The sequence below is a fragment of the Mirounga leonina genome, unplaced genomic scaffold (genome assembly GCF_011800145.1).
Source record: "Mirounga leonina isolate KUSES-001 unplaced genomic scaffold, KU_Mleo_1.0 Mir_180, whole genome shotgun sequence".
Classification (NCBI taxonomy): Eukaryota; Metazoa; Chordata; class Mammalia; order Carnivora; family Phocidae; genus Mirounga; species Mirounga leonina.
In genome coordinates, this window is record NW_023270469.1 from 13,945,750 (window position 1) to 13,971,189 (window position 25,440).

The following is a 25,440-nucleotide window of genomic DNA, read 5'->3' on the forward strand; positions in this document are numbered from 1 at the left end:
AATCTAACCTAAATGTGTCTACTTAAAATCAGCCAACAAAAATATATGGACATCTATTTGCTTTATACGATGACATGCACTAAATGTATTAACCACCTGGATCGCTTTTTGATGTGGTAAAAGCATATAACATGTTTTATTCAGAGGAGACAGCTGCTGCTTTTGTTTGCCTAGTACCTGGTCCTCATTCCCCTGATATTAACACCTCAATTTTTCTTTGGGAAGTTAATGCTCCCCCACGCTCAATCACGTATTTCTAGAGAAAGTGACCTCATTCCCAGCCCCAAGATAAGCACAAAACTAACCCAAGTCATTCTGATAGGATTCAAAACCATCACTGTTTTAACTCAGAGGCGGGGGGAATCTCCTTCACCAGAGTTACTGAGCTGAACAAAAGATAAACACGGGCATCTTTCCAGGTAAATTAAATCTATCAAAACATTAACAATAGTTATCTTTGAAAAATGGAAACATGGGTGGTATTTTTCTCCTAATGTTGCACATTCTTTCAGTTTTGCGGTCTTTTCCTTAAAAAGACTATTTAGCATATAATACAATTCTTAAATTGAGATACAATTTAATAGCATTAATAAGAATTAAAAAAACAACCCACTATACCCTTCTCTGTGACTCAATCCCCCTTATCACGTATAAACATGGAAAGAAGAAAGCACTTATCACCAAGAGTATCATTCTCAAACTGGCCATATCTAATAATATGCATTTGTGTGTAGGAGAAAATCAGGAGACAGACCTGCATAGTGGCTATAGCAATCAAGTAATTAGGTAATTACAGCAAAATCGATAAATGCCATTATGTGGCAACCACTTAATTTCTTTTACTTAAAAACATCTGTTCTGAGTGTTCCTCCTTATATCATCGTGCATACAGAATATAATTAAGGAAACATTTAGCAAACATTTCTTAAATATTCATTATAGTCCAGCCCCTCTGACAGACCAATCACAATCTACTGGTTAATCCTGGTCAATCTTTAAGCAAGCTAGTTGTCACCATCAAAACATACTCTAATCCACATAATGAGATTCCCAATGGTAAGCACAACTGACAGCAATATCATGCCCTTCCAGGTCTGCAACTTTCTCAATTCTACCCTCAGTTTCACAATGATCAGACTACATGACTATCAAAAGTATCCTGTCTTTCCTGACAGGAAAAGACTGACCGACCCTCCCTGAGCTACAGTCATTGAAACAAGAGTACCCTTGCTAGATGTGGTCTCAGCCCAGCCTACCTGTCCAAAGTGAGCAGGGTAGCCCAGCATGTGCATATATAGTAATTTTGCCACATTCCGACACCGGTATGTATTGTCTTCTTCTCTAAAAGATGATCGGATTGCAGCACATTCTTTCTGGATCATTTCTCGTTCTTCGGCTTGGGTTCGGGCTGTCCGGATGGTCCGGATCAGCTCCCGCAATCTGATGGGGGCTGGCATCCTCTGGATATGGAAAGACATTAAATAAAAATGTTCACGTTTTTTACTACCAAAACCATTCACACAACTTCCCACAAAAATTTCTAATTTTTAAGAATTCAAGATTTGCTAAAGCCAATGATACAAAGCTTCAACAAAGCTATTACATACAAATTCAACTCAGTAAATTTCTGGAAAGAATACAAACAAAAGTGTTAAGTATTAAATTAATTAAGATAAGACACAGAATATACCAATATGTAAAATAAATCATTATTATCAAAATATCTTAGGAACAAACTCAACTCAAATCTCTACTCAATCCTTAAAGTAATTTAAAAAAGGTCTATGCCTAACCTTAGAGAAGACAAATATTTTCTGCTCAACTGTTAATATAACACAACAAATTATCAGATGAATATTGAATATGATCACAAAGTTCAACTCAAAATGAGAGATTACAAGACCAATTACCATATTTAAACACTTTTCCAAGAAACAATAATCATCTCAGTACACTGGATACTCTGAAAATTTTGATGAGGGAGTGCCTGAGTGGCTCAGTCGTTAAGCGTCTGCCTTCGACTCAGGTCAGGATCCCAGGGTCCTGGGATTGAGCCCCGCATTGGGCTCCCTGCTCTGGGGGAAGCCTGCTTCTCCCTCTCCCACTCCCCTTGCTTGTGGTTCCCTCTCTGTCAAATAAATAAATAAAATCTTTGAAAATTGTGACGAGGCAAAAATAATAAACCAATCTTAGAGGGTAAGACTACAGGTTAGAGGATAAGACCCTGGGGAGGGTATGTGCTATGGTGAGTGCTGTGAATTGTTTAAGACTGATGAATCACAGACCTGTACCTCTGAAACAAATAATACATTATGTTTAAAAAAAAAAAAAAGAAGAAGATAGTAGGAAGGGAAAAATGAAGAGGGGGAAATCGGAAGGGGAGATGAGCCATGAGAGACTATGGACTCTGAGAAACAAACTGAGGGTTCTAGAGGGGAGGGTGGTGGGGGGATGGGTTAGCCTGGTGATGGGTATTAAAGAGGGCACGTATTGAATGGAGCACTGGGTGTTATACGCAAACAAGGAATCATGGAACACTATATCAAAAACTAATGATGTAATGCATGGTGATTAACATAACATAATAAAATAAAATTTAAAAAAAAGACTACTAGAGTCAAATTCTCATATTTTTTTTTTAAAGATTTTATTTATTTGAGAGAGAGAGAATGAGAGAGAGCATGAGAGAGAGGAGGGTCAGAGGGAGAAGCAGACTCCCTGCCGAGCAGGGAGCCCGATGCGGGACTCGATCCTGGGACTCCAGGATCATGACCTGAGCCGAAAGCAGTCGCTTAACCAACTGAGCCACCCAGGCGCCCATATTCTCATATTTTTTAAATTAATAATAATAACAGTAATAAAGGACCTTTAACAGCCAAAACAAGAAAAAAAAAAAGACAAAGTTGGAGAAATTGCACTACCTAATCTGAAGAAATACTACAGAGCTACAGTAATTAGGACAATGTGGAAATGAATTTAAGAGTAGACTCAGAGGGGGCGCCTGGGTGGCTCAGTTGGTTAAGTGACTGCCTTCGGCTCAGGTCATGATCCTGGAGTCCCGGGATCGAGTCCCACATCGGGCTCCCTGCTCCGCCGGGAGTCTGCTTCTCCCTCTGACCCTCCCCTCTCTCATGCTCTCTCTATCTCATTCTCTCTCTCAAATAAATAAATAAAATCTTTAAAAAAAAAAAAAGAGTAGACTCAGAGAATAATGGAGCAAAATAGAAACTTTAGGAATAGACCCACACAAATAAGCTCAACTGATTTTCAACAGAGAGGCTAAGGTCAGTCAATAAGAGAAAGGGTATTCCTTCAACAAATGGTGCTGGCACAACTCGGTATCTATATGGAGAAAAAATTAAGCTTGGATCCTAACCTCACATAATACACAAAAATTAATTCAAAATGGGTCATAGCCCTAAACAATAAAGCCAAAACTAAAAAATCTTCCATTAGAAAACACAGGAGAAAATCTTTGGGAACTTAGGTTAAGCAGAGATTTCATATATAACAAGTACAAAATATGAAAGAAATAATAAACTTGACTTGACAAAAAGTTACAAGTTTTGTTTTTCACAAGATGCAAATGAGGCAAGCCACAGAGAAAAAAAATAAAATTCCTATCTTACAAAGGGTATGTATTCAAAATATATAATTTTACAACTCAATAATAAGACATCTTATTTAAAAATGAGTAAAAGATTTGAATAGACACTTCTCGAAGAATGGCCATAAACACATGAAAACATGCTTAATGTTATTAGTCAGCAGGGAAATGCAAATTAAAACTATAAGATATCACCCTACACCATTAGAATGGCTAAAATTTAAAAGACTGGCCATACCAAGTGTTGGCAGGGATGTAAAACTTTTTTTTTTCATTATGTTCAGTTAAGCGAGCATATAGTAGTACATCATTAGTTTTTGATGTAGTGTTCAACGATTCATTAGTTACATATAACACCCAGTGCTCAACTTTCACAGACGACTCATGGAATGCAAATGGAATGGTTCAACTACTTTGGGAAAGTTTGGCAATTTTTTATAAAATTAAATATATACTTAGGATTCAGCAAATCCACTCAGTATTGACCAAAAAGCAATGAAAATATACGTTCTCACCAAGACTTGTACACAAATGTTCACAGGAGCTTCATTTATAATTACTAAAAACTAGGAACAACTCAAATGTCCATAAACTGGTGAATAATAATGGTATACACACATAAATGAATACTTCTCAGAATAAAACAACATAACACGGAAGAGTCTCAAAAACATGCTGAGCAAAAGAAGCAGGAACAAGAAAGTACACACTGTATGATTTCACTTATATGAAACTCTAGGCTAATCTATAGTGATGCTAAAGAGATCAATGATTGCCTGGGGTTGAGGGTGGGAATGGGAATCAACTAGGATGCAAGGAAACCTTCTGGGGTGACAGAAATGTTTATGATGGGTATGTATACACCTCTCAAAATTCAATGAACTGAACACTTACAACAAGTGCATTTTATTGTATGTATATTATACCTCAATAATGTTAAGAAAAATGATAAAAATTAGATAAAAATATCAATCATCTTCAGTACATACAAGCTGTGGAATCCTTAAACCAGTAATACTCAAAGTTGTTCTAATCACACAAACCAGGAAGATATCCCAGTCCCATTAGTTCACTATAGCATCATTCCTCAAGGTAGGGATAGTATATCAGGAATTTTTTAGAAAAGTTCTCTAGGTACTGGTATTTTCCTCCCTAAGGCCCCCTTAAGATCACATGTACTAAACTATATAAAGCTTCCTGTATAATATTTTGTTACTTTTTAATAGAAATACTGTGGGCCTAGTGTTTAAACATTTGTACATTCACTGTCTTCATTGTTTCATTTGTTCCAACCCATTTTGAAGGGCAGAGATCATTATCCCTGCTTTGCCCATGAAGAAACTTCATCTCAGAGCAATTACGCACTTAAGATCACAAGGTGGTAAATGACAGAGCCAGCACCTGAACTCCAAGGCCAGAGTTCTTCTCAATACTTGAAAAATGAACATTATCTTTACAGATAAAATTATATGACTGCTAGGATTTGTTTCAAAATACTCCAGGGGAAAAAGTATTGAGGAGGGGAAAAAATGAAACAAAATGGACAAAATGCTGAACGCTGCTGAGGGCACATGATAAGTATATCAAGTTACATTGTATTATTCTCTATTTTTATTTATATTAGAAATTTTCATAATCAAAAGCTTTTTAAAAGTCAAAAAGCTTCGGGACGCCTGGGTGGCTCAGTTGGTTGGGCGACTGCCTTCGGCTCGGGTCATGATCCTGGAGTCCAGGGATCGAGTCCCACATCGGGCTCTCTGCTCAGCAGGGAGTCTGCTTCTCCCTCTGACCCTCCCCCCTCTCATGCTCTATCTCATTCTCTCTCTCAAATAAATAAATAAAAAGAAAAAAAAATCTTTAAAAAAAAAAGCTTCAATAAACAAAGCATTTAAGTCTTTAAAATTTTTCATAAATAGGGGCACCTGGGTAGCTCAGTTGGTTAAGCATCCAACTTGGTTTTGGCTCAGGTCCTGACCTCATGGCTCTTGATCACAATCCAGCCCTGAGTCAAGGGTCCGTGCTTAGCATGAGTCTGCTTGGATATTCTTCTCCCTCTGCCCCTTACCCTGCTCATGCACATGCGTTCACTCGCTCTCTCTCTCTTTCTCTCTCTCAAATAAATACATCTTTAAGAAAAAAAAAATCTTATTTGGGATGCCTGGCTGGCTCAATGGGAGGATCATGCGACTCTTGATCTCAGGGTTGTGAGTTCTCTACACACACTGGGTTGTAGAGATTACCTATATAAAGATTTTTTTAAAAAAATAATCTTACTTATCATTAACCCAAATTTGGTGTGTGGGGAACAAAAGAAGACTAAGGCAACTAAAAAAAATCAAGGTCAATTAGTAATGCTCTGCTGGAAAATAACTTTTCTCTACGAAGGCCTCGATAATTCTATAAAGCAAACAAGACTATTAGAAAAAGCCTAAATCGGGGCGCCTGGGTGGCTCAGTCGGTTAAGCGACTGCCTTCGGCTCGGGTCATGATCCTGGAGTCCCGGGATCGAGTCCCGCGTCGGGCTCCCTGCTCGGCGGGGAGTCTGCTTCTCCCTCTGACCCTCTTCCCTCTCGTGCTCTCTGTCTCTCATTCTCTCTCTCAAATAAACAAAATCTTTAAAAAAAAAAAAAAAAAAGAAAAAGCCTAAATCTATTTCCAAAACACTTAGTCCAACAGTGGGGAAAAATCACAAGAGTTTAAGCCAGCTGAGAGACAAACAAGTTACCTGGAGCCATTTCTCAGCTCAGCCACAGAATCACAGACATACAGTTTATGCCACTAGCTTTTTATGGAGGAAATTGAGGACCCAGGCTGTTAAATACCTTGTACAAGGTCAAAGAATTAATTACTAGCCTGACTCACATCTTGTGATTCCCCCAATCAGCACTCTTTCTCCAGCACCAGGATATCTCTAGAGAAAGCAGTAATTTTTTTTCCTTGGCTGTGACAACCTACTTCTACTTATTTCTTTTTTTTATCACAAGAAAATCTCTTAGGCATGAATGAAAAAGTTAATTTACAGAATAAAGAACAGTATATTTGAAAATTCATTCTAAGTTCAAAACTAAACAAAAAGTTCTAGTTCCAGGGAAGATGGAGTAAACACACTCCAAGGAGACCTGTCTCTCCCTCTGACCGTAACTATAAATCCTGGATAAAATACATACCACAGCTACCCAAGGACTCTGAAAAGTAAATGACAGCAGATTCGAGAAAGAGAGAATTTGAAGTTCCATCAAAATGGCAAGAGGTTATCCTTTTTCCTCCAGTATTGCCCAGCCTGGACCCAATGGCAACCCAAAACCCGAAGTGCTCAGAGTACAGAGAAGGAGCTCTAAGGAAAACCCTCTCTCTCTGGTCCAGGAAGCCAGAAAAGAAGGACGGGAGAAATTCTCTCTTTTGGCTTTTTATTTTTTCCTTCCCTCCACCCCTGCCTCTAGGCAACACTGCAATGGTGGTGGCTGTGGCAGAACAGCAATGAACAGGCAGGCAGGCATCTAAAAACTGGGGAAAGGGAACTCTTCTCTCTGACTAGAGGAGTTGTAAAAGAGCATGGAGTAAATCACTTTATTCTCCCACTGCATGATAAAAGAGTGAATTCAGGGGCACCTGGGTGGCTCAGTCGTTGAGCATCTGCCTTGGGCTAGGGTCGTGATCCCAGGGTCCTGGGATCGAGTCGAGCCCCGCATCGGGCTCCCTGCTCAGCGGGAAGCCTGCTTCTCCCTCTCCCACTCCCCCTGCTTGTGTCCCCTCTCTTGCTCTCTCTGTCAAATAAATAAATAAAATATTTTTTAAAAAAAGAATGAATTCACCAAGAAAATACAACAATCCTAATTGCAAATGTATATAACAATAGTTAAAAAATACATGAATCAGAAATTGACAGGTATCAAAGATATCCCAATCATAGAGACTTCAACATGCCCCCTAATGATAAAATTACAGAGTAGCAGGGGCTTCCGGGTGGCTCAGTCGTTAAGCGTCTGCCTTCGGCTCAAGTCATGATCCCGGGGTCCTGGGATCAAGCCCCACATCGGGCTCCCTGATCAGCAGGAAGCCTGCTTCTCCCTCTCCCACTCCCCCTGCTTGTGTTCCTGTTCTTGCTATCTCTCTATCAAATAAAGAAATAAAATATTTTTTAAAAAATTACAGAGTATAAGCAAAGATATAAAAGACCTGAATGCCATCATCAACCGACTGGATCTAACCAATACTTATGGAACACCTCAACCAACAACAGCAGAATATACATTCTTTTCAAGTGCATACAGAACATTCACCAACATAGACCATTTCCTGGGTCATTAAAAAAAAAAAGTTGATAAATTAAATGAATGGAAATCATATAAAATAAGGTACAGTCTGACCATTAATAGAATTAAACTAAAAATCAGTAACAGAAAGCTAACTGGAAAATTCTCCATGGACTTGGAAATTAATACATTCCCAAATAATCCATTGGTGAAAGAGGAAATATCAAGGAACATTAGTAAATATATGGAACTGAACAAAAACATAAACACACATTAAAATTTGTGGTACACACTTAGGTAGTGCTTAATGGGACATGAACAGCATTAAATTCCTGTGTCAGAACAGCAGAAACATCTCAAGCAATCTAAGCTTCCATTTAAGAAACTAGAAAAAGAGAAAAATAAATCCAAGAGAAGTAGAAAAAAGCAAATAATAAAAAATTGAAATCAATGAAATTAAAAACAGACATTAGGTCAAGTCAACGAAACCAAAAGCCGGTTCTTTGAGAAGACTAGTAAAACTGATAAACCTCTGGCTAGATGATAAAAGAGAAATAACACAAATCACCAGTATTAGTAATGAAAAGGGGATATCACCACAAACATTAAAATGATAATCAAGCACCTGGGTGGCTCAGTCCTTAAGCATCTGCCTTCGGCTCAGGTATCACAATGCACATCACAACTGGACATTCATATGCAAAAAAACCTGAACTTCAACCTAAATCTCACACCTTACAAAATACTAACTCAAAATGGAGCACAGATCTAAATGTAAAACATACAACTATAAAAAACTGTTAGAAGACAACAGAGGAGAAAATCTTCATGACCTGGGGTTAGGCAAAGAGTTCTTAGACATCGTATCAAAGTCACACCCATAAAAGAAAAATTATAAAACTGGACTTCATAAAAATTACAGACTTTTACACTATTAAAAACACTGTTAAAAAAATGAAAAGACAGGGCGCCTGGGTGGCTCAGTTGGTTAAGCAACTGCCTTCGGCTCAGGTCATGGTCCTGGAGTCCCGGGATCGAGTCCCGCATCGGGCTCCCTGCTCGGCGGGGGGTCTGCTTCTCCCTCTGACCCTCCCCCCTCTCATGTGCTCTCCCTCATTCTCTCTCTATCAAATAAATAAATAAAATCTTTAAAAAAAAATGGGCATTAAGGGGCTCCTGGGTGGCTCAGTCGGTTAAGCATCTGCCTTCGGCTCAGGTCATGGTCCCAGGGTCCTGGAATTGAGCCCCACATCCAGCTCCCTGCTCAGCGGAAAGCCTGCTTCTCCCTCTCCCTGTCTGCTGCTCTGCCTACTTGTGCCCTCTATCTCTCTGTCAAATAAATAAATAAAATTTTTAAAAGTAAATAAAAATAAAAATGGGCATTAAGTTTTAAGAATCTTGAATTCAGAAAGCAGCAGGATCAAAGTTTTTAATCAAGAAAATGAAAAAGTTTAACAGTTCAGGGCGCCTAGGTGGCTCAGTTGGTTAAGCGACTGCCTTCGGCTCAGGTCATGATCCTGGAGTCCCTGGATCGAGTCCCGCATCGGGCTCCCTGCTCAGCAGGGAGTCTGCTTCTCCCTCTGACCCTCCCCCCTCTCATGTGCTCTCTCTCATTCTCTCTCTCTCAAATAAATAAATAAAATCTTTAAAAAAAAAAAAGTTTAACAGTTCAGCACCCATTAACTACAGTTAACAGAGAAAACAGTATCATAAATGATATCAACATAAGCATCATTTATATCCATTTCAAAGGGGGCAGGGAGAATGTAAAAAATATGTAATCAGAAGTTAGCTTCATGCATCTCTTCTTTTTCCCTCCTTATTCAATTCGTCACACTATCCCATAGATGACCTAAGTAATAGGGAAACATGTTACACCAAAAAGTTGCCAACCACTCTTTAAACAAATATTTGCTGAGCCTTCTCTATGTCAGGCATTGCAATAAATGCTGGTGACTGCCAAGGTCATGATCTCTACCCTTAAGAACTCAAAAGTCCAGTGAGGAAAACAGATTTTTTACAATTCCAGCAATATAAAAAAGCAGCAAGAACTGTTCTGGGGGTTTTGGGGGGTTTTTTGTTGTTTTTTTTGTTTGTTTTTTTGTTTTTTAAGCAAGAACTGCTTTTGTTGACCAGTGACAGAATAGAAAATTATATTTATGGTAAGCTAAAGTGTGTCACATGGCCAAACTAATTCAATATATTTAGAAAATCTTTCTTTTGCAAAATTAAGTGCCTTCTTGATCAGCCCAACAACTCCAAAATCCCATGTAGAAAGAGATCTACAGCACAGTACCAGCCCACAATTTCTCATCCAAAACTTTTAAGAACAAAACTTAGAATTTTCTGAATTTTAGAAAAGCAATGCAGTGCATATATTACAGGTCATAACTCGCCTACTATGTCTGGGGCAGCAGTTCCATTATCAAACAGTATTTCCGCAGCACCATATATGAATATTCACTCACACCAAATGAAAAAAAATAAATACCACATCTTCATGTCTGGTCACATCAGATTTTAACACCAAAAGAATTATGAAGAACTTCTGGGGTTTTGTTTAATTTCAGAAACTGACATAAAAGGATTGTGGAGACTTACCCTTATCCAATGACCCTAACCGTTGTTTAAAATGATGACCCTGGAGTGAAATTACCTGATTTTTATCCCAGCTCTACCACTTTATCAGCTGTGTGTCCTGAGCAAATGACTTAACATCCCAGAGCTTCACTGTCCTTATCTATAAAATGGGGAGAGTACCTACCTCAAATGACTGTTACAAGAATTAAATGAGAATACATGTAAAATTCTTAGCACAGTGCCACGCACACAGTATGCACTAAACAAAAGTTGGTCATAATGGTTGGCTATATAAACCATCCTCGAATGAATTAATTCTAAGCAAAAATAAGTTACAAAAAGATACAGTACTAATATTTTATAAAGCTTTAAAATGTATAAAAGAACGTATTCTTTAGAGATAACAAAAATGCAGTAAGAGAATAAGAACATGCATGTGAAACATAAAGATCAACAAAGTGGCACATCTGGGAGAGGGAAATATGGTGAGGAACAAAATAATACACAGGAGGCTTCAGCTATATTGGTGATGCTTTATTTCTGAGACTAGGTAGTGGGTAAATGAATATTTATCATTATTCTCCATATGTTTTATGTCTGAAATGCTTCATATTAAAAAATTAAATTCAGAGACACCTGGGTGGCTCAGTGGGTTAAGCATATGCCTTTAGCTCAGGTCATGATTCCAGGGTCCTGCATCGGGCTCCTTGTTCAGCAGGGAGCCTGCTTCTCCCTCTGCCTGCCACTCCCCCTCTGCTTGTGCTCTGATGATAAATAAAATCTTTAAAAAAAATAAGATAAATAAAAGTTAAATTCAAATACATCTAACCTATGCAGTGAATACTGTAGACCTCATAATCTAGAAAACACAACCTACTTGCCCTTATTACAATGTTGAGAATTTCCTTACTTTTCAGGGCACCTGGGTGGCTCAGTTGGTTAAGCAACTGCCTTCAGCTCAGGTCATGATCCTGGAGTCTCAAGATCCAGTCCCGCATCAGGTTCCCTGCTCAGCAGGGAGTCTGCTTCTCCCTCTGACCCTCCCCCCTCTCATGCTCTCTCTCTCTCTCTCATTCTCTCTCTCAAATAAATAAAATCTTAAAAAAAATAAGATAAAAAAGAATCTCCCTACTTTTCAAGAATTTTTACTTGCCTTTCAAAATTCTCAAAAACCACAAGATTCCTTAAAATACAACAGCTTAAACAATCTATTATTAGTAATAATAACAAGCTACCATGTTTTTAAAAATAAAGCATGAATATGGTGTATAGTGATGACTCAGCTAAACAGAACATAGATGAGAACTCAAAACACATGTTTATAACCTCATGCAACAATACTGACAGCATCACATCAACATACTAAAACATCTACTTTACTCTATTTGCACGCTCTAATTTACAAATTAGAGAACTGGAGGGGGTGTAGAGGAGGGTGGGAACCAGGAGACAGAGGCTGTTTTAGGGAAGAACTCTGATGATGGTCAAACTGTCATCTAACAGTAATGGAAGAAACAGTAGCCAGAAATGTAAACAAAACCTATATATAGCAGAAACAAGTATCCAAACAGCACAGCAGCAAGATTAATAAATTCTACAAATTTGCTCTACAACACTGTGCCTACAGATAACAATACTGTATTGTGCAACTGAAAATTTGTCAAGAGTTGGGGCGCCTGGGTGGCTCAGTTGGTTAAGCAACTGCCTTCGGCTCAGGTCATGATCCTGGAGTCCCGGGATCGAGTCCCACATCGGGCTCCCTGCTCAGCGGGGAGTCTGCTTCTCCCTCTGACCCTCCTCCCTCTCATGCTCTCTGTCTCTCATTCTCTCTCTCTCAAATAAATAAATAAAATATTTTTAAAAAAAAATTGTCAAGAGTAGAAATTGCTTGCATTTTTACCACAATTTTTAAAAGTTTGTGCCCTTTAAATCACAGATTTTTATCCTATAAAGATTTTTAAATGATTAATCAAAGAAAAAGATCAAATCACTTGGTAAATCCAGCCTTTGAGTTCCATAATAATTACCTTAATTTATCTTTTGTTTTACAAATCCAAAATTAAAGACTTTATCTTAAACACACACACACACATAGCATAGTCATCTGAGCCTATTTAGTGTACTAGCAAAAAGCATTCAACTCCCCCTCAAGTCTTAAGATTGTTAAATAACAAAGAGTATCATAATTGGTTTTTATAAGACCCTGATTTATCAAGAAATGGTTCAATAACATCAACATTTAACATTTAATGCAGAGGATAGAAAACCTTAATATAAAATTGTATCCTAACATCAAATTATATCCATTAAATATGTTTATTAGTGCATTCATGTATATAATTTATAATTTAATCCATAGTGCATTTATAATCCAATTACAGACATTAAATATTGTTTATACCTCAATAAAGCTGTTTTTTAAAACTAAGATGACAATTACATGAAAAAAAATTATACCTGTGGAATAACCAATTTCTAAAAATTGTATAGTACAGTTCAGATACTGTCTGCTCTTACTGAACTACTTGACCCATTCAAGACTGAGAAAGATACGTTAAAGTCTACCACTATAGGGGTGCCTGAGTGGCTTAGTCAGTTAAACGCCTGCCTTCAGCTCTAGTCATGGTCCTGGGATCAAGCCCCACATGGGCCTCCCTGCTCAGCAGGAAGCCTGCTTCTCCTTCTCCCTCTGCCCCTCACCTCATCCCTACTCACAATCTCTCTAAAATAAACTTTAAAAACTTTTTTATTTTTATTTTTTTATTAAGGGATTCCTGGGTGGCTCAGTCAATTATGTGTCTGTCTTCGTCTTGGGTCATGATCTCAGTGTCCTGGGACTGAGCCCCGTGCCTGGCTCCCTGCTCAGCTCAGCAGGGATTCTGCTTGTCCCTCTCCCTCTGCCTCTCCCCCCACCCGGCCATGCTCTCTCCCTCTCCCTAATAAGTACATAAAATCTTAAATAAAAAATTTAATTAAGAAAAATAAAGTCTACCAGTATAATTGTGTTTCTGTCCATTTCTCCTTTTATGTCTATGTACATTTAGTATTTCAATAGTTGTATTCAATACCTATGTGTCCATCTGTTTTATATTTACATAGTTGGTACACTGTAAGAATAAAATGTCCTCTTTTGTCCTAAAATACTTCCTAGGGTAGGAACACAGAAAAATCAAAATTCTAACTTGTTAAGATTCAGAGACTGCAGATAAATGTATTTATTTCATTAGTGGCTCTTTGATAAATAATGTTGAGGGGTGCCTGGGTGGCTCAGTCAGTTAAGCATTCGACTCTTTTTTTCTTCTTTTTCTTTTTTAAAGATTTTATTGATTTGAGAGAGAAAGAGAGAGACAGCAAGAGAACACAAGCAGGGTGAGCAGCGGAGGGAGAGGGAGAAGCAGGCTCCCCGCTGAGCAGGGAGCCCAATGTGGGGCTCAATCCCAGGACCAGGGGATCATGACCTGAGCCGAAGGCAGACACTTAACCAACTGAGCCACCCAGGTGCCCCTAAGCATCCGACTCTTGATTTTGACTCAGGTCATGATCTCAGGGTTGTGAGATTGAGCCCTGTGTCGGACTCTGTGCTGAGTGTGAAATCTGCTTGGGATTCTCTGCTTTCCCTCTCCTTCTGCCCCTCTCCCCTCACCCCCCCCCCCCACACACACACACTCTCTCTCTCTCAAAAAAAATAAAATAAAAAATGTTGAAAAATAAGGAGAACATAAGCAAGTATGAATTTCATTTCAAATGTTTCTATCCAAAATGTAAACAAAATTAGGTTTTGGAGCTTAAGCTAAATTAATTACTTGATATACCCCCCAAAAAAACAAAATTATGAATGCTTACTATAGGAAAGAAACACAAAAGACAAAAAACCAATGACTATGTTCCAATTCTCCTAAAACTTGTTCCAAAACGGAGAAAATGGTTATTTTCCAAAATCTCCACAAATCTCTTTGATATCTTAAAAAAGATTTTATTTATTTATTTGAGAGAAAGAGAGAGCACACATGTACGCCTGAGTCAGGGGGTGGGGGCAGAAGGAGAAGGACGCAGGGCTTGATCCCAGGATACTAGGACCATGATCCAAGCCGAAGGCAGACACCCAACCTACTGAGCTACCAGGCACCACACAAATCTAATTAATAAAGATTTTCCTCATACTGCAATACTAACCTCAAGCCATGATTAGCTTTTTTTTCTTTGAAATGTGTACTTTTCCCACTCAACTATAAGCTCCTAAAGGCCAGATCCTTGTTAGTCTTAATTATCCTTGTATTCCCCTTACCTAAGAGTAGGAACTTGAGAAATACTGTATTTAAATGAATTCTAAATGTTAAAGAGCCTTAGATAAAGAAAATGCACTTGTCCTTTCCAAAACAAAGTAAAGGTGCACTGGCTACTTACCAACAACCATGGGAACGCATCAGGACTCAATGCAGTCCTCTATTCTACCCTGCTCAGTTAACTTACTTTCTACTTCTCAGCTCATACTACCTGGCTGTAACCTCTGAACCACTGACAGCCCAGTTAAGAACATATAACCAAAAAGCTGGGGCTTTCTTCCCCCAAACCTGAAGCTATGTGAGCTCTAATCTAAAAAAAATCCTAGGGGCAACTGAGTGGCTCAGTTGTTAAGCGTCTGCCTTTGGCTCAGGTCATGGTCCCGGGGTCCTGGGGTCCTGGGGTCCTGGGGTCCTGGAATCGAGCCCCGCATAGGGCTTCCTGCTCGGCGGGAAGCCTGCCCTTTCCCACTCCCCCTGCTTGTGTTCCTGCTCTTGCTCTCTCTCTCTCTGTCAAATAAATAAATAAATAAATAAAATCTTAAAAATAAATCAATAAAACCTAAATTAAAAGCAATTTCTCAATATTAAAATTACCTCCTTTTCTATCCAACACAAGAACTGTACTTAAAGTCTTTCTTGCTAAACAATGAGAAAAGATTCAAGAAATTAGATTCAATTAACTCTGCCAGTGATTACCCTATAACATCCAGTCACAGATTTAAGTATGGCTAAGAACACTCAAGGGACCTAAGTTAACACTAGGCAAAACCCTCCAAAAGCAGTTACTGTGCTCTCTCACCCACATTCTCCACATGGCCTTCTTTTTTTTTTCAAATAATAACAACAGTGCTTTTATTTTTTATAGTATTTACTCATATATATATATATATATATATATGAGAGAGGAGGAGAGGGACAAGCAGACTCCTTGCTAAGCAAAGTCTGGTGCAGGGCTTGATCTCACAACCCTGAGATCATGACCTGAGCCGAAACTGAGTCAGACAGAGGCTTGACTGAGCCATCCAGGGGCCCCTCTCCACATGGCCATATTTTTAGATTATGCTCCACACAAAAGCCCTATTTCAGATTTTTATTGCATATGATATCTGGATTGCTTTAATGCATTTACAACTTAGAAAACACTATGACCAAAGCAGTAAGAAAGCTTATACCAAACTGATACAGTATTAAGCTTTGATCAGACTTTTACTTTCCAATATCTCTTATAGATACCAACTGTCATTAATCTGACTTAGCTGGGTTCTTTTCACCCTCTTTGTGTTTCTGTGGATTGCTTTGAGTATTCGGGGGTAGGGAGGGGGAAGCAGCGCCACATGTATCTCCCCTGTATGAAGAAGTGTGCTTATAGAAGGGAAATGTTCTACAGAGTGAAGAAAAAGGGAGAGCAGTGTTAGTACATCACTGTTTGAATAAGAGAGACTATATCTGGGGATAAGTATATTGGTCACTGCAGAGGTAAACACCATTGTGGGACAGGGATAGTTTTTTGATGGGGTTTTACCAGGACCTAGAATGATGAAACATTCAAGACCATTCAACTTTATTTGCTCTGGCTTCTGCTCATAATGCAACTTTGTAACTATCAATCATCTTTCCAAGTATCTTGTCTCCCAAATTCCTCACACAAGGAAAGGGCTCTTCTTAATTTTGGCTCAGCTCATGATCTCAGGGTCCTGGGATCTAGCCCCACATCAGGCTCCACACTCAGGGGAGAATGTGCTCGAGAATCCTCTTCTTCGACTCTGCCCCTCCTGCCCTCATGTGCTCTCTCTCTAAATAAATCTTTTTTTAAAAAAATGCCAAATAAATAATGATAAACACGATTAATATCTAATTTGACACTGGTGAAAAGCAATTTTCTACTCTCAACCCTAATATTAGCAAAAAACGTCCTAAGGAGTCCACAAATATCAAGAATTGTCACCAGATTCTCAAAACAAAAATTTTGTTTTTAAAGCTACGCCGCAAAGGTTATAATAAATGTTAGAGATAGACTATCTCTGCCTTGTATAAATATAGATGCCTTTTTAACTTCTCTACATTTTCTATCTTTTATTTATTATTTTTTAAGATTTTATTTATTTATTTGACAGAGAGAGAGCGAGAGAGGGAACACAAGCAGGGGGAGTGGGAGAGGGAGAAGCAGGCTTCCCGCCGAGCAGGGAGCCCGATGTGGGGCTCGATCCCAGGACCCTGCGATCATGACCTGAGCCGAAGGCAGACGCTTAACGACTGAGCCACCCAGGCACCCCTATTTTCTGCTATCTTTTAAATAATGAACATTTATTTGAGCAATAAATCTTGCTTCGAAAATTCAAAGTAATAAAAATCATAATAATGGATTAGAAAGGAAAACTGTGAACTTTCAAAATAACAAGACAGCATTCATCCTGAAAGGAGTCACATTTATCTAAAGGCATTTTCTACAGGAGGACATTTGAAAGTTTATTAGAAAGTTACCAGAAAGTGATTTCATACTAAGATAATAAAGTTTTCCTAGCATAGTCTTCACAAATCCAAGTTCTGTTAATTCTGGATACCAAGAAAGGAGGGGAGGAGCATCTGGTCCACAGGAAATTAAAGATCCATTTTTAACCCATGTTTCTGACACCAGTTAGAAATAGAGGGGGAAAGGGCAACTGGGTAGCTCAATTGGCTAAGTGTCCAACTATTGATTTTGGATCAGGTCATGATCTCAGGGTCGTGAGATTGAGCCCCATGTCAGGCTCTGCAGTGGGCATGGAGTCTGTGTAAGATTCTCTCTCCCTCTCTTAGAAAAAAAAAAAAGAAAGAAAGAAAAAAGAAATAGAGGAGGAAAAGTCTACTGACAATAGTATCAAAAACTATAAAATGCCTAGGAACAAATTTAGCAAGAAACGCATAAGAACTACATGAAGAAGACTATCAAATCTATGAAACCTTTATTGAAGAACCTAAAACTGAAACAGGACCTGAACAAATGGAAATTCATTATAAGGAAAAATTTAGGTCATTAAAAATGTCAGGCCTCTCGGGCACCTGGGTGGCTCAGCTGGTTAAGCCACTGCCTTCGGCTCAGGTCATGATCCTGGAGTCCCGGGATTGAGTCCTGCATTGGGCTCCCTGCTCAGCAGGGAGTCTGCTTCTCCCTCTGACCCTCCCCCTTCTCATGCTCTCATTCTCTCAAATAAATAAAAATCTTTAAAAAAAAAAAATATCAGGCCTCTCAAAATTAATAAATGAATATGGTGCAATTCCAAACAGTGGGCTTTTGTGAGGTTTACTGAACCCAACAGAATTATTTTCAGTCAACAGATGTAAAAATAAATGTTCAAGAATAGTTAAGAAAATGAAAAAGTACAGTGATAGGAGCTTTTCTTTTTCTTTTTTTTTTTTTAAGAATAATTTATTTATTTTAGAGAGAGCGAGAGAGAGAGCACGAGTGGGAGGGGTAGAGAATCTCAAGCAGACTCCGCACTGAGCACAGAGCCTGATGTGGGGCTTGATCTCATGACCCTAAGATCATGACCTGAGCCAAAACCAAGAGTCCCATGCTTAACCAACTGTGGCACTCAGGTGCTCCGATAGGAGCTTTTCTTAACAGAGTGTAACTTTTCACAAAATTATTACACTCAAAAAAGTAAAATAATAGTAAAGAGAAAAAAAGAACCAGAAATAGAGCAAACATATATGAGAACATAACATATACGATGGCATTTAATTGGGGTGCCTGGGTGGCTCAGTTGGTTAAGTGTCTGCCTTCGGCTCAGGTCATGATCTCGGGGTCCTGGGATCAAGCCCCACATCAGGCTCCCTGCTCAGTGGGGAGTCTGTCTGTCCCTCTCCTGCTGCCTCTTCCCCTGAGTGCATGCTCTTGCTCTCTCTCCCTCTCAATAAAATCTTAAAAAAAAAAAAAAAGATGGCATTTAATTCACTGAGAAAAGGATAGTTTAATCCTCATGTAGTTGGCTCTCTATACAAAGGAAAACCATGTAAGACCCCCTGCTTCTTATCCTATAAAAGTTAATTCCAGGGGCGCCTGGGTGGCTCATTCAGTTGGGCGTCTGCCTTCGGCTCAGGTCATGATCCCAGGGTCCTGGGATCCGGCCCCGTACTGGGCTCCCTGCTCAGTGGGGAGCCTGCTTCTCCCTCTCCCTCTGCCTGCCACTCTGCCTACCTGTGCTCTCTCTACCGCTGTCAAACGAATAAAATCTTTAAAAAAAAAAAAAAAAAGTTAATTCCAGATGAATACATGTGTCATACAACAAAGAATTAATATTCCACAAGGTGTTTCTACAAGATAAAAAAAAAAAGGAGGAAAAACAACCTAAAAGAAAAATGAACCAAGGACAGGAAGAGAAAATTCTCATAAAGGAAATCCAAACAGCAAAAAAACATATCAAAAGAGGCTAGCTCCAATAATGGCCAAGAAAATTAAGACAAAGAGAAATAGGATTCATCATCCGGCAGACCAGTAAAAATTATTTATACATCTTATGATGTGATGATATAGAAAACCCACTGCTAGTGGAGGTGGAAATGACAACCTACTTAGAGAATAATCTGGCAATAAAAATACTTAAAGTATATTTCCTTTCACCCAGAAATCCCATCTTGGAGAATCTAATCTGTAGAAATAAAAGTAGCAGCAAATAAGGTGACGTGTACAAGGATGTTTACTGTATCACTGTTTGTATTAACAAAATCTAGAAACAACCTGAATGTCTTTAAGAAAATAACTGAATAGGTGTGCCTGGGTGGCTCAGTAGGTTAAGCGTCGGACTCTTGATTTCAGCTCAGATCATGATCTCAGAGTCTTGGGATCAAGCTCCGCAATGGGCTCTGCACTCAGCTGGGAGCCTGCTTAAGGATTCCCTCCCCCTGCCCTTCCCCCCCACCCCACTCCCCACACTCTCTAACAATAAATAAATACATTTTACAAAAAAGAACTGAGTAAGTTATGTATGGTACACATTCATGCTATGAGACATAACAGGGATGTTTAAAAAACAAGACTGAATTACATTTTCTAACCAGGATGTGTTAAGAAAAGCTTATTACAGGGGCGCCTGGGTGGCTCAGTCGTTAAGCGTGTCTGCCTTCGGCTCAGGTCATGATCCCGGAGTCCTGGGATCAAGCCCCACATCGGGCTCCCTGCTCCGTGGGAAGCCTGCTTCTCCCTCTCCCACTCCCCCTGCTTGTGTTCCCTCTCTGGCTGTCTTTCTCTCTGTCAAATAAATAAAAAACCTTAAAAAAAAAAAAAAAAAGAAAAGCTTATTACAGAGTAATATAGTAAGTATGATCTCCCTTTTGTAAAAATAAAGAATCCTTATAAATGCACACATTTAGGTTACTATATACAACACTTGACCAAGCATGGAGAGAAATACTGAAGTATACCCATAACCTGGTAAAATAGCTGGGGAATAACAAGAAATTGAGGGAAATTCATAGCTTTAAATATGTTTTTAGATTTTTTCATTTATTATAATGACACCTATTATTTTGTAAATTAAAAAGATAGATTTAAAAAAAAACTCTTAGCACTATAAAAGTATATCATTCAAACAAGAGAGAGATAGTAACAAATCATTGACTTGCATCAACATATTTCCATTTGGGGGGAAAAGACTGAAGTTCTCAACTTACTATCAGTTCCTTTAGCAAAATGAATTACCTATTAGGTATTCAAAAGAAAGAAGATGGGGAAGAGTGGGTTCCCTTGCTGCCACTTGAAACTTTTGCAAAAGAGTTTGAGTAAATCACAAAGAGAAAAGAATAATGCCAATTTCAAAATTAAACATCTAAATAATATTTTCAAGGACACAGACACAAGGTTTTGTATATGTTTTCTAAATCTGAAAATAAACTTCACTGACATCAACTTTACAGGTCAAAGTAAATGACCTGCAGTAGCTTCTCATAACTCAGGACCCTGACTGCTTTTGGCTCTGGCATCAACCAATTACCATATATCTGAGTATCTAAACAATTTTTCCATATTATTTTCATTCATAATACCTATTCCGTGGAGTAGCTACTAAGGGCCAGGCACTGTGCTATGCACTATGGATGTGATAAATTAGGTAGTTCTTGTCCTCTGAAAGCTCAAGGAAAGGTAGACAATTCAAGTACTTTAAAGAAAGTGCTACACCCCTTTGCCTGGGGGCGGAGAGGAAGGAAGAACACCTTCACTAGGTAGAAGGGAGAAAAGAAAAGCATTGTAGGTATAGGCTGAACAAGTACAAAAAAAATGTAAGAACATGGAGTATTCAAGGAACAGAAAAAAAAAAGTTGTGTGCGTAGGGGTGCCTGGTTGGCTCAGTGCAACTCTTGATACTGGGGTCGCTGAGTTCAAGCCCCACATTGGGTGTAGAGCTTACTTTTAAAAGTTTAAAAATAGGGGCGCCTGGGTGGCTCAGTCTGCTAAGCCTCTGCCTTTGGTCCAGTCGTGGGCCCAGGGTCCTGGGATCAAGCCCCACATCAGGCTCCCTGTTCTGTGGGGAGCCTGCTTCTCCCTCTCCCTCTGCCTGCAGCTCCCCCGCTTATGCTCTTGTGCCCTCTCTCCGTCAAATAAATAAATAAAATCTTGGAAAAAAAAGTTAAAAAATAAAGTTCAGTATGTGTAAATAAAAATAACACAACCAAATGACCTGCAGTAGCTTCTCATAACTCAGGACCCTGACTGCTTCTGGCTCTGGCATCAACCAATTACCATAAGCTACTTCTCTCATTCTACTCTTTTTTTTTTTAAAGCGTTCTTTTTTTTAAAGATTTTTATTTATTCATTTGAGACACAGAGATAGAGAGAGAGAGCGCGCGCGCGAGCAGGGGGAGAGACGGAGAGGGAGAAGCAAGCTCCCTGCTGAGTAAGGAGCCCGAGGTGGGGCTCGATCCCAGGACCCCGGGATCATGACCTGAGCTGAAGGCAGACGCTTAACCATCTGAGCCACCCAGGCGTCCCTCATTCTACTTTCTTAAATAACCAACACATTTACTAAGTTTTCATCATGGAATGTTTCTAAAGAAAACAAAGCCCAACTTTCACTGGCAGAGACAAACACACATTTTAAAAACCTCACATATCGGGGCGCCTGGGTGGCTCAGTTGTTGGGCATCTGCCTCCGGCTCAGGTCATGATCCCAGGGTCCTGGGATCGGGCCCCGTGTCGGGCTCCCTGCTCAGCGGGAAGCCTGCTTCTCCCTCTCGCACTCCCCCTGCTTGTGTTCCCTCTCTCGCTGTCTCTCTCTGTGAAATAAATAAATAAAATCTTTAAAAAAAAATAAAAAAATAAAATAAAAAAATAAAAACCTCACATATCCAGAGTACTATTAGAAAAAGAAGCTCTTCTCACAACAGCTTACCTTCAATAACTTATACCCAAAACCTAGTATCTACAAAAATATTACTTTGAGTTAGTTTCTGCATTCATCTCAAACTAATGTTTTCACCATATTTTAAAAGGATCATGTTTTCAAAAATATCAAAAAGTGGGAAGGGAACCAAATCCTTTGTGCAGACTTTAAAAAGAAATTTTAAAAAATTAACTTCCCTTCGGGGCGCCTGGGTGGCTCAGTTGGTTAAGCGACTGCCTTCGGCTCAGGTCATGATCCTGGAGTCCCAGAATCAAGTCCCGCATCGGGCTCCCTGCTCGGCAGGGAGTCTGCATCTCCCTCTGACCCTCCTCCCTCTCATGCTCTCTGTCTCTCATTCTCTCTGTCTCAAATAAATAAATAAAATCTTTAAAAAAAAAAAAATCAACTTCCCTTCCTTTTCTTCAGCTTCAAACAGAATATTTTCCCAATAGTGAGGTTTAGTAAATAGCTTCACTAAAATCATCTGTAAAAACACTAATGGAACTCCTTTTACTTTGAGTTGTACAACTATATGACCATTTACTAAAGTTAGATCTTTTAACGCAATAGTGTACATCATCTATTCTATATCAGTCTCATTTTTAACCCAAAGGTTTGTGAGGGGAGTGCAAATATTTTACAATCCCAAGGATCTAAGATCATGTCTTTCTCATATTTGCTCTTCCCAAAAATCCGTAACATTAACCTCAAGGCCAAACGAGCTGAGAAGCCCAGGATGCTCAGTAAAACACAAGAAAGCTGGAGTGAGCAAAGCAACTGCCTATCAGGTTACACTGTGACTGTTGCACTGTAACAACAGAGAAAGGGAGTAAAAACTACTTGCCTTTAAGATGTCTTTAGTTATTTATAAAGTACAAAGGTCACATATGTTTTCATCACCTTTTAAAAAACTATGATTTTTTCCTTTGAAACCTATTTTTCACTGACAACATTTTTAACTTATTTTCCCTCTCCAACTATCTAAGCCAAAAAACAAAACAAAACTTCCAAGTACCTATTGAAAAAGCATTTCTCCTTGCAAACATTTTACCTTAAACCTTGCCCTTTTTATACAAAAGTGTTAGTTAATGCTGACTCAACAAGTTTGTCAAGTGTGAGGTTTTTTTTTTTCCACTTCTGGGCCCTTCGAACTTTGACAAGAGATTGTTCTAGTAACCAAATCATGCCAAATTAAGTGTTTTGTGTTACTCCTTCAGTGAAGGAGAAAAAACAAACAAACAAACATTACATGTATTTTCAAGACAGAAGAATGTCTTCAAGGATATAAAATTTTCTTTTTTTTTTTTTTTAAGATTTTATTCATTTAGGGGCGCCTGGGTGGCTCAGTTGGTTAAGCAACTGCCTTCGGCTCAGGTCATGATCCTGGAGTCCCGGGATCGAGTCCCGCATCGGGCTCCCTGCTCAGCAGGGGGTCTGCTTCTCCCTCTGCCCTCTTCCCTCTCATGCTCTCTGTCTCTCATTCTCTCTCTCTCAAATAAATAAAAATCTTTATTAAAAAAAAAAGATTTTATTCATTTATTTGACAGAGAGAGAGATAGTGAGAGCAGGAACACAAGCAGGGGGAGCAAGGGAGAGGGAGAAGCGGGCTCCCCGCTCAGCAGGGAGCCCGATGTGGGGCTCGATCCCAGGACGCTGGGATCATGACCTGAGCTGAAGGCAGACGCTTAACCACTGAGCCACCCAGGCGCCCCAAGGATATAAAATTTTCTATACAAAAAGGCAAATGGAAAAATCCTAATACTTTTTGACACAAATACAATTTTAAAAACCTGTAAGCCAAGAAATATGAGAGCTTAGATAAGTCTATGTTTTCCTAATTTTAAAATTAGTTGTTACTTTAAATCTTATCCTGCATGAAATGAACTGAATAAAGGTAACAAAGGGATGAAGACGTCAAAATCAAGAACTGAAAACAATTCATAAAGCTGAGAATGAATGAACTTTAAGGACCAAAATTAGCTAAACAAGTAGCTGCAGTTTACAGAAAGGTAAAGTAATAGTTTTAGATTCTCAGAAGCTAAGTTTTAAAGTTTTGCTATCAATTAAGTCCTGCTTTAGACACAAAATTTTTAAATCCTTATCAAATGCAAAGAAGGGGATTAAGCATTTCGAAAATCTGTTTTGGTATGTAGTTTCCTAATTCTTTTTTTTTTAATTAAAAATAATCTTTTGGAAAATACTTATTCAACTTTTTCAATACATACAGAGTTTTTACAAATCACAAAAAACTTGGGGGCACCTGGGTGGCTCAGTCAGTTAATCGGCTGCCTTCGGCTCAGGTCATGATCTCAGGGTCCTGAGATAGAGCCCCATATCAGGCTCCCTGCTCTGTGGGGAGTCGGCTTCTCCCTCTCCTGCTGCTGCTCCCCCTGCTTGTGCTCTCACTCTCTCTCTCAAATAAATAAATAAAATCGTTAAAAAATAAAAATAAAAATAAATCACAAAAAACTTGGCGGCGCCTGTGTGGCACAATCAGCTGAGGATCCAACTCTTGGTTTTAGCTCAGGTCGTGATCTCAGGGTGGTGAAACCGAGCCCAAAGAGGGGCTCCACGCTCAGTGCAGAGACTGCTTGAGACTCTCTCTCCCTCTGACCCTCCCACCTGCTCCCAAGCTTTTTCTCCTGTGCACGCTCTCTCATTCTCTCTCTCAAATAAATAAATCACAAAAAACTTAGACTTTTGTTTTTGTACATCACTAATTTCAAGACTACTTTTTAAAATAAATAGGGGTGTGAAACATCAGGTATTGCTGACCATTTTTGTACTTTACAGTTTCACTCTAAAATTCACTATCAAGGGGCACCTGGCTGGTCCAGTTGGTAGACCATTCAACTCCTGATCTCAGGGTTTTGAGTTCGAGCCCCAAGTTAGGGGTAGAGTTCACTGAAAAAATAAAATAAAATTCACTCTCAAATCTAGAACCGGTAAAAGTGAAACAGATCAAAGAACAAGCAACTGCTCCCAAAAGAAAATGAACTCAAGTTTCCTAAACAGTAATGTTTCTTTCGAGTATAATCCCACAACCTTAAACACAGTAGACATTGAAGTATGTGATCAACAGTGCACTACACAGTATTTTGCTTGTAATTTGTAAGGCAAAAGAACACTCTCCAATTAAATGCAAACTACCTAAGAAAGAATGACGTTTAACTACCAATACATTATACCACGAAATGAATGGAGTTAAATAACACCTATCTGATAGCTCTTCCAATAACCTTGTTTTAAAAAAGTGTAACTCAGAAATGGAACATTTCAGTAACAACAAGGGGATACTTAGCAAATGAGTAAGCATTCCATAGATGTCCAGGGGTTTGATCGTTTCTTTAACCAAAAGAGAA

The 25,440-nt window shown here is 39.0% G+C and overlaps 1 protein-coding gene across 3 annotated transcripts in view; it reads right to left on the reverse strand.

Moving 5' to 3' along the window:
- Positions 1-25,440, reverse strand: part of AP1G1 (adaptor related protein complex 1 subunit gamma 1) — an 80,437-nt gene that overhangs the window by 52,932 nt on the left and 2,065 nt on the right. For 2 of the 3 annotated variants that reach the window (XM_035024843.1, XM_035024841.1), the window contains exon 2: positions 1,257-1,460. In XM_035024843.1, the coding sequence (XP_034880734.1) occupies positions 1,257-1,457 (201 nt within the window). In that variant the 5' untranslated portion in view covers positions 1,458-1,460. Of the gene's footprint in view, positions 1-1,256; positions 1,461-21,805; positions 21,825-25,440 lie in introns of those variants that run through there. The other variant, XM_035024842.1, reaches the window with a different exon arrangement.